The 10,294-nt window shown below is 39.4% G+C and overlaps 1 protein-coding gene across 1 annotated transcript; it reads right to left on the bottom strand.

The window, feature by feature from the left end:
- Positions 1-3,464: 3,464 nt before the first annotated feature.
- Positions 3,465-9,745, bottom strand: LOC107385895 (odorant receptor 131-2). The gene is made up of 6 exons (XM_015960056.3): positions 9,691-9,745; positions 5,992-6,131; positions 5,064-5,227; positions 4,741-4,879; positions 4,093-4,518; positions 3,465-3,901 (listed from the first exon to the last, which is right to left on the bottom strand). The coding sequence occupies exons 1-6, from the start codon at positions 9,743-9,745 to the stop codon at positions 3,662-3,664; spliced, it is 1,164 nt and encodes a 387-aa protein (XP_015815542.3). The 3' UTR covers positions 3,465-3,661.
- Positions 9,746-10,294: the final 549 nt, after the last annotated feature.

A 10,294-nucleotide genomic window follows, 5' to 3' on the forward strand; every position in this document is an offset into this window, starting at 1 on the left:
CATACGTAAATGTTAAAACTCCCAAATTAAATAAATTAAAGCTCAATATTTATTTTGGTTTGAAAAATCAATATTTAGGTTTAAATCCAAAATCAACATTTAGCTGGGATTAATAAATTTATTTTGGGGAATGAATATTTAATTTGGAGCTAAATATTTAGTTTGTAAACTAAATGTTTAGCTCCTAAATAAATATTTAGTTAGTGAATTAAATACGTATGTTGCAAACTAAATGTACAGGTCTGACCTAAATATTTAGTTTTAAAAATAAATATTTAACTCTAAATTGAACATTTAATTTCCTCTAAATCTGAGACCATTGCCTTGAATCGGAAAATGGTAAAATGCCTTCTCCAGGTCAGGGACAAGGTCCTGCTTCAAGAGATGGAGTTTAAGTATCTCGGGGTCTTGCTCACAAATGAGGGAAAGCTGGAGCGCAATATCGATAGTTGGATTGGTTCTGCATAGCGATGCGAGAGTTGTACCGATCTGTCGTGGTGAAGACGGAGCTGAGCTGGAAGGCAAAGTCTCGATTTACCGGTCGATCTACGTTCCTACCCTCACCTATCGGTCACAGGCTTTGGGTAGTGACCAAGAAAACAGCTCTTGGATACAAGTGGCTGAAATGAGTTTTCTTCACAGGGTGGCTGGGCTCTCCCTTAGAGAGAGGATGAGAAGCTCGGTCATCCAGGAGGCGCTTAGAGTAGATCTGCCGCTCCTCCACTTCGAGAGGAGCCAGTTGAGATAGCTCTGAAATCCTGAACGCTGCCCAGGTGAGATTTGTAGGGTACATCCAACCAGGAGGGGACATAAAAGAAGACCCAGGACACACTGAAGGGACTATATCTCTCGGCTGGCCAGGGAACATAGGATTCCCCCAGAGGAGCTGGCCCAAGTGGCTGGGGAGAGGATAGTCTAGGCCTCTTGGCTTAGGCTGCTGCCCCTGCGACCCGGCTGATAATAGCTGGATGGATGGACTTCCCAACAAAATATTCAGTTGGGAACTTTGACATATATAAATGTATATATAACAGTGAAAATATGAATAAAAAAACTCCCGTTTTTTTTTCTTTTATAAGCAAAATCAGTGTTTCCCAACCCTGGTCCGCAGGGACCACTGTCCTACATGTTTTCCATGTCTCTGCTTCAGCACACCTGATTTACACTGGCTCCTCAGGACGACATCAAGTGCTGCACCTGCCACAAATCATGTGTTCTGGTCAAATAAACAATTTCAAAACATGTGAATCATAAAAACAAACATGACTATAAGCCAATGACTATTGCAATTTTGTCATTTTAAAAGATTTTGACTCAAGAAACTTCATCAAGTATTTAAAGTATTTTGATTTTCAAATGTTTTGGGCAGCTTTTGTTGGACGACTGCTACCCTCTTGTGTCCATACATTGACATTACAAACACATTGTTTTTGATTATAAACAGCCTATCCAATAGCGTGCAAGTTTTAAAACAAATAAGATCAAAATAATTTTCGAAAGAAACGATATGTTTTTATTTAAGTTAAAAAACAAAAATTAAAAGTAGTGATCATAATTGTACAAAACAATGGTGTGATTTATTAAGATACCTATTTAAAAATAAAGTTAATTAAAATAAACCATCCAACAATCATAATCTGTCAAGACGTGTTAAAGTGCTGTAGATTCAAAAATTTAATTTAAAAATTGTTGAATGTAACAATTGTTCATATATTAAATGTGTTATGGCTACTGACTGGTTCAGTTTTCACTGGACAACCTCTGCCCTCTTCTGGTCATTAAGCAACATTACGAGTAACTCCTTCTGAAACATACTGGCACTTTTAAATGAGCCCTTTCCTCCAATAGCGTTTGACTTTTAACACAAATGCATTGACCACTAATTCCCTTCTAAACACTGATAACTCCTTATTTAACTTATTGTACTGAAATCTCGGGATCAACTCATAAAACCTACATAGCCCGTTTTAGTTAGACAAAAAAGGAACATCGTGAACAACTGACAATAGTCATCATGATGCCCCTCTAAGCCTCTTTTCCTTAAATATAGAGCACCTAAATTTAATGATTCACTCAACTGGAAGTTAATAAAACTTGTGTGCAAGCCCAGTATAAATATATTACCGACCAAGGTTCAGATTTTTATTGTGAGAAGATGTTACACCTCTGCCTATAGCTTGTAGGTTGGTCCAGAAAGGAGTAGCACAGATAAGATAGGACTTAACAGGATTAAAAGAAGAGGAGGAGGAGGAGGAGGAGGAGGAGGGTGTGGCCACTACTCAACAAAAGTATTTATTTGATAGAAATATTCCTCAACAAAAGAGATTTATACACAAATGACCATAAAGTAGCAACAGGTTTAAGGAAAATAACTAAACGAGGTTGTTATAAAACACAACATCACTAGAGCCGGTGAGTAAGGTAACCAGTGAAGTGATCTCAAAAATGATCAATAAAATAAAGTGAAATCAGCAAACTGTACCAACACCAGAAGACTTAACTAAAACCAACAGCAAGCTATATGCTCTCTACGTTTATCACAAATGTGTCAGAAAATATCTCAGTCCCAAAGTCTCATCAAGTCTCTCTTGAGCCAAAGCTACCCAGCAGCTGTGGAGGACAACAGACTATGAATCTCAGTACCCCTGAAGACGTGACAAACGCAAGTCTTAAAAGACTGCATCATCATGGCCCAATAGGTTCCAGCTGGGGTTCTGGTAGGAAGCCTCTTGCTAGAGTGCCACTGTCCATGGTGCTGAAACTTCAGTTGGGGGATCTGGTAGGTACTCTGTGTTGAAGTGTGCCGCTTTCCGTTGGTACTGGACCTTCAGTTGGGGATCTGGTAGGTAGACTCTGTTGGAGTGTCACTCTAAATTGGTGCTGAACATTCAGCCGTAGGAAACCTTCCTGAAATGGCCCAGTGGGACGCTGGACTTCTCATATAGGGACCACACCTCACAGGGCTTGAAACAAAAGAGAACATACTTACAGAATAATTTGAAAGGAACTCAGTTTAGAACTAGAATTAACAAGTACGGCATTGTAGTTAATGTTATCATACATGTTGGAATAACTTAGACATGAAAAATAAAGCTGCAGGGTCATTAAATATTCCTTAGAAAATGCATTAAATATTTTGCTTTTTTACTTAAACAGATTCAAAAGGAAATATTAGTTGCATTGGCTATGAATACCTTCTGTAAGTGCTCTGTTATATACTTACTTGATGTTTTATATGTTGCTTAAGACTTCTCACCTTAGAAAAGGGGTGGTGACTATCAAGAGTTTCTGCTCCGTTTCATTCTATTATTGGACTGAATTCTTGTTCATGGTTTATAGGTTTTTGTTATGAATGAAACACACACACACACACACACACACACACACACACACACACACACACACACACACACACACACACGCCTAATTATGTTACCACCACAAATTAATCATAAGTCATCCTATTACATTTACACCACTCATCTTTTATTCAAGAACTGAAATATACCACTTCACATCCTCAATCACCACCTCCAATACAACTGATGTGTTCATTAAAGAAAAATGAAATAAAATTAAAGATGACATCTGGAATTTGACACTTGGACCTGGATCTCGTACACAGCAGACTGAGGGATGAGTTTCTGGTTCCTGAGGAATTTCAACCTGATTTCATCACAACAGGTCTGATCCTTCTGATCCACTGACAAAACAGATAACGGATCCAGTACTTCCTGAACAGTTTGTCCCGAAAGCCGTAGATAACTGGGCTAAGGAAGCGAGGAATGATGTAGACGAGCAGGAAGAAGATGTAGCGGATCTCCAGGCTGAGCTGGGGGAAGATGGAGATGAGAGCAGCCTGGAGGGAGGGAACCACAAAGGCCAGCATGCACAGCAGCAGCTGAAACATGAGCACAGAACAATTCAGGATTCTGGATGAAATACATGAATGATAAATTTTTAGTGGCACAAAAAGTAATAAAACCACAATAGTTTTGCTCAGATTTTTCATCTTTTGCTCTTTGATCATTTGTGATAGATTTCTTTTAAACCAAAGTTATTTCTTATTGTTAAACAGGCGTTCTCGCCCACCTGCACCCCGTGAAGAAGCACTGTGTTCCTGGCTCTCTTCACCGATGCCAGACTTGTGGATGCGGCTTGAGCTGCCAGCATAATCCTACAGTAGGTGTAGAGCAGCATCAGCACCACGAAGGACAGGTACAAACCATCAAACACACAGTTCTTGTAGTAAATGGACTGGTCACGGAAGAGAAGCGAATGGTCGCAAAAGATGGCATTGTGGAAGAAGCTCTGAGGCTCCTTGACGATGGTAATCAAGAGGTCTGTGATTGGAGGGGTGGCGGCGAGGACGAGGATGACACCGATGAGGGCGAGGGTGCGGTGGACGGTGCACGTCTGGCAGTAGTAGAGAGGGAAGCAGATGGAGATGAAGCGCTCCACAGCCATGCCGGCCAGGATGAGAGGGGTGGAGCGCGTGGTCAGGATGGCTGTCATAATCTGAGGATGGAGAAGATCTACTCTGTTAGAAAATCTAGAACTCAAATGAACACATGAATACCCATTCATTCTCTATAGTCATTCTTATCGTGTCATTAATAAACTGGAAAAGATTTTCATCCTTGTTTCAATCTGTTTTTACATGAATTTTACTTCCTGTTGAACGCTGCAACCCAGGAGCAACAGCTGACGCAACACATGAAACATCATAAAGTGATTCACCAGCAGGCAGCAGACAGAGGTGTGGATCTTCCTGAAGATGTAGCTGACCACATACAGAGCTGTCACCAGCGTGAGCTGCAGAGCGTCGTTGACCACCATGTAGATGAACATGATGTAGCGCGGGTTCTCGTAGAACAGACTGGAAGGTAAAAACCATTGACATATACATGGTAAAACACACCTGTGTCTTTAAATATTTTACAATAAAAATTTTAACTGAAATGTACAAATAAGGAATCACATTTTAGACATCTGATTGCTGTAATTAGACATTTTTGGGTTTATATGCTGGAATTCTGATCCGTTAGGGTTAAAGATGGCACCTATGCCGCAGGAAGGTGTGCACCATGCTGCTGTTGATGGCACTGAGGGCAAGCCAAACCAACATAGCCACTGTGTTTTTAGTCAGAGCACTAGAGAAGCTGTCTTTGGGTGAAACCACAGCGCCCTCTGTTGATTCAGAACTGGTATTACTCAAGAAGAAGACCTGTTACTCAAGAAGAAGACCTGAGGTCTGGAGTAGGTAGAGTTCATCACCAGCATCTCCCTCTCAATATCTAAGGGGGAAAAGATACAATCTCATGTATGTAGAGTCATGATGGTTTTTATGCTTTAGAAGTGTTAAAATGCAAAGGAGATTTTCAGTATATTGTAAAATAACAGTAACTGAAATCCTAAAAAAAGACAATGTAAGATGAGGGTAAGAAAATGAAGCAAACACATTTATATCTAATATTTAAACTGTTGGCAGATTCACAGCACAACTATCCTGACATTTTTCATCAAAATACATTTTCTCCATCATGAACAGAAGAACACATTTATGGTCACAGTTAATAATTTACTATCTGGTCCTGGTCAGAGTTGTATGGAAGGTCTGGAGATGCTTCCTGCAGTCATCTGATGAGAACACCTGTCCGAGTCTCACAAGTTCATCACATCAGGTCTAATTATGAGTAAAATTACTTTCAAAACACAAGTAAAGGACATAGTTTGAAAACAAATGCTTGCAAATAAATCACGTGTGAAACTTCAAACCTTGTTTAGCATCTTCTAATGATCATGTTGGACTTTCGTTAAAAAAATGCACTAGATGTCTTATAAAATACACATAGTGGCATTTTCTACACATGTTCACAGAGTCAAATAGGTTCATAACATCTGTTCAACAAATAAAAGAACATATAAACTGATGTAAACTAAAACCTTTACGAATTACTGTTTATTCCTCCCAACCAACTGATGTCCCACTTGATGAGCCTCTGAAACCTTCTCCAGCTGGGTCACTAATAAGAGAGCTGCAGACTGTTGGGTTGGGTTTGGATCAGGCCAAAATGATTGGCTGAGAGTGGTGATGTCATAAGTTGTTAAAACAATGTAGTCAATTAACACTAAAGCATTTATGGAAACAGAATGAAATGTTTACTGGAGGTTCTGTTGAACTTATGTCACATAAAAATATTTAACTTCACTCTTGTAATAAAACTAAACCTGAAAACACAAGTCAGATTGAAGTTTGGTCACTACTGTTTTCAGATTTGATGATGTTATGTTTTCTCTTCACATTGAGCTCATTTATGCTGCTTAAAGGAGACTAAACACAGCTAGTCAAAATGACACATAACCCTAGTGCCTATGGGTGAGCTAGTTGCCACAGATGAGTAACAAAAAGATTCAGCCACCCTCAGAATTGTCATGACTATAAACTAGATCCATTAAACCTAAAATGTTTTTGTACCAAGCTTTAAAGATGTTTATTCCTGCTGTGAAGTTTGTGTTTTAAAATGGTTGTGAACATGTTGTAGGGATCAAAGGAACAGCACTGGGCTGGTTTAAATCCTACCTGTCTGATAGATTTCATTTTGTAAATGTACATGACAAATCTTCTTCATACTCCAGGGTTACTTGTGGAGTACCACAGGGTTCAGTGCTTGGACCAATTCTTTTTACTATATATATGCTCCCAATTGGTAAAATCATTAGACAGCATGGGATAAACTTCCACTGTTATGCTGACGATACTCAGCTATATTTATCCATTAACCCTGATGAACCTAATCGGTTGGGTAGAGTACAGGCTTGTCTTGAGGACATAAAACATTGGATGGCTCTAAACTTTTTGCTTTTAAATCAAGACAAGACGGAAGTTCTCGTCTTTGGACCAGAAATCCAGAAAAGGAAATTGCTTAGCCAGTCGCCTGACCTGAATGGCATTACATTAATCTCTGAGAACAAAGTAAGGAACCCTGGTGTTATCTTTGACCAGGACATGTCATTCAGATCCCAGGTTAAACAGGTTTGTAGGATTTCCTTTTTCCACCTTCGGAATATTGCTAAGATTAGAAGCATACTTTCCAGGAGTGATGCTGAAAAACTAGTTCATGCATTTATTACATCAAGACTGGATTACTGTAATTCATTACTCTCAGGAAGTCCACAGAATGTAGTTAAAAGTCTTCAGCTTGTCCAAAATGCTGCAGCTAGAGTTCTGATGAGAATTAAAGAGAGATCATATCTCTCCTGTCCTAGCTTCCCTACATTGGCTACCTGTTAAATTCAGAATAGATTTTAAGATCCTCCTTCTCACATGTAAGCTCCTAATAATCAAGCTCCATCATACATCAGTGATCTGATTTTTCCATATGTTCCTAACCGAGCACTTCGCTCTCAGACTGCAGGTCTACTGGTGGTTCCCAGAATATCTAAAATTAGGATGGGAGGCAGATCTTTTAGTTATCAGGCTCCTCTCCTGTGGAACCAGCTCCCAGCCTTAGTCCGTGAGGCAGACACTTTGTCTACATTTAAAACTAGGCTTAAAACATTTTTATTTGATAGGGCCTATGGTTGAAATCTGACGTTAGCCTAAATCTGGACAAGTGGGGGAGTAGAGGGAGGTGGAGTATACAGTCGGTAAAGACGGCTCTCCCTTGCCCTGCCTCATGGAGGGGGTCATCGTCTAGCACACTGCTGCTAATCACTTAAACATTCTCCCTCTCCTGATAATAACTTTTTGCTTTCCTTGACATTGGATGTGTTACTGCTAGTTTACCCATTTAATTAGAGATCCACTAGGAAAAATACAATAAAGTTTATCTCACCAAATAGAATATTTACTAAGACATCACAATAGAACTGTAGACACATTATTGTGTGTGTGTGTGTGTGTGTGTGTGTGTGTGTGTGTGTCTGCTCTGTCTTCTCGATCCCCAGTGAGTCGTGGAGGATGGCTGCTTATGCTGAGCCAGGATTCTCTGGAGGTTTCTTCCTGTTAAAAGGGAGTTTTCCTCTCCACTGTCGCTGCATGCTTGCTTAGTATGAGCATTGCTGTATAGTCACTGACACTAGTCAGTGACTTGATGCAATTTGCTGGGTTCCTTATATAGGACACATTATTTCTGATTGGCTTAATGAACTGTGAATTGGAATGTTCATTATGTGAAGTGCCTTGAGACGACTCTTGTCGTGATTTGGCGCTATTTAAATAAACTTGAATTGAATTGAATTGAAAGAGATTTTGCTCTGTTTTGGAGCCAGCCCCTAGTGATGTAGGGGGAACTGTAATTGTTGTCACTTTCACATTGGCTTCGCCTTCAGGCCTATGCAGCCTGCACATTGTGCAAATTCTCCCACTCAAAAAACGAGAAAGGACTGTGACTTTCATCATAAATTTACCTCAACTATGAGAGACAAAACGAGAAATAAAATCCAGAAATATCCCACTGTCTGATGGAAAATACGTATTTGGTCAATAACAAAAGTCCATCTCAGAGCTCTGAAAAGCCAGCCTCTTTAGCAATAACCTTTTGTGTCTTGCCCTCCTTGTGCAAGGTGTCAATGGTCGTCTTTGGGACAACTCTCAAGTCAGCAGTGTTCCCCATGATTGAGTGACCACAGAACTAGACAAAGAGACCATTAAAGGCTTTTGCAGGTGTTTTGAGTTAATTAGCTATTGGAGAGTGACACCAGGGGTCTTCAACATTGAACCTTTACACAATATTCTAATATTTTGAGATACTGCATTTGTGAATTTCATTAGTTTTCAGTTATAATCATCCAAATTAAAGAAATTAACATTTGACATATGTCAGTCTATCTGTAAAAATACCCAGTCTGTGCAGGTCTACAGTTGGTAGTTGACTAAATACTTTTTTGCTCAACTGTATAGGATCCCACCTTTATATGCTGGCTGGGATTGTTGCACTTAGTTATACTAACCTCCAGGGGGCTCATCATTTATAAAGCTTGCTTACGCACAAAACGGGTCGGACAACTGCGTAACTTTCCAGCAAAATTTGGGATTTATAAAAGAAAACTTAGCGGGAAAATGTGCGCAACATTAAGTTGACTAAGGACCTGGCTTATGCACATTTTGGACATAGAGAGCACCTGCAGTGCTGCTGAGGATAAAATTATGAAATCCAGCATCGTCATCACTTGTACCGCTTCGTGCGCACACAAAACCAGCACCCCCAATGTTTCACATAATTTTTTTTTCTTTTAATAACGTCACTTACTTCTGCAGTGCGCTGTGTTACTGATGATGTCTCCCCTTTGCCCGAGTGATCTGAGCTCCACCAGTGTACTCTAAATGCTAATGGTCTAAAACCAGCTGAGTCTTTATTAGTTAGGATCTACAGGCAGGTAAACATCAGATCTGGATCACCGATAGAGGCATCCTTTAGTGATACAGGCATCCTGACAGACAGCTGATTAAATCTAGATTGCCTGTTGAACTGCTGTATCACTGGACGATTTCTTACTCGGTACTTTATCATTTTAGATCATGTTTAATTTGTTGTTAATGATAACATTGGGCTCAAAGGCATTCACAGCAGATTTGTACAAAGTTGCAAACTTTGTTCCTTTCAATCAGAAGCTTCATAATTTATAATTCACTTGTTCGCAGTATTTATTTTTTTTAATTTTGTAATCAGGCATCGATGCAGCCACCTGCGCACGCATCGGTCCAGAGCAAAAGCATCTGGCTGCAGACATCAGCTGGCATCTTTGCCGTGACAGGAAATGACGTATCCGGAAAAACAAGTGTCATTACCTTCGCCGGAAGTCATTACCTTTGCCGGAAGTAGTTTTTTTTCGGGCCATTACCTTTGCCGGAAGTAGTTTTTTTTATTGAATACGCTTTATTGACAAAGCACAAAAGTAGTTTGGATTTGTCAAAACCATACCGTGTCGTTTTTCTCTTCGATTTGTACACATTTAAGAGAAAAATTACATGGTGGTTCATTACCTTAACCAGAAGTCATTACTTTCACTGGAAGTAGTTTTTTAAAAAACAAAACTTACCGGAAAAAGCTTTTAATTTCGGATTTTTTTTTTCTCTTCATATCTGGACTGGCAAACTTAAGTAACGTTGTTACCTGCGTTGCATGAAAATTGAATATTAAATCCCTTTGTTCTTCAGACAGGGAATTTTTATGACAGTAGCACATATATATATATATATATATATATATATATATATATATACACACAAACACACACACACACACACATATATGTATATATACACACACACAATAAAAGGCTGTAAAGT

Source organism: Nothobranchius furzeri, chromosome 3 (genome assembly GCF_043380555.1).
Source record: "Nothobranchius furzeri strain GRZ-AD chromosome 3, NfurGRZ-RIMD1, whole genome shotgun sequence".
NCBI classification, from domain to species: Eukaryota; Metazoa; Chordata; class Actinopteri; order Cyprinodontiformes; family Nothobranchiidae; genus Nothobranchius; species Nothobranchius furzeri.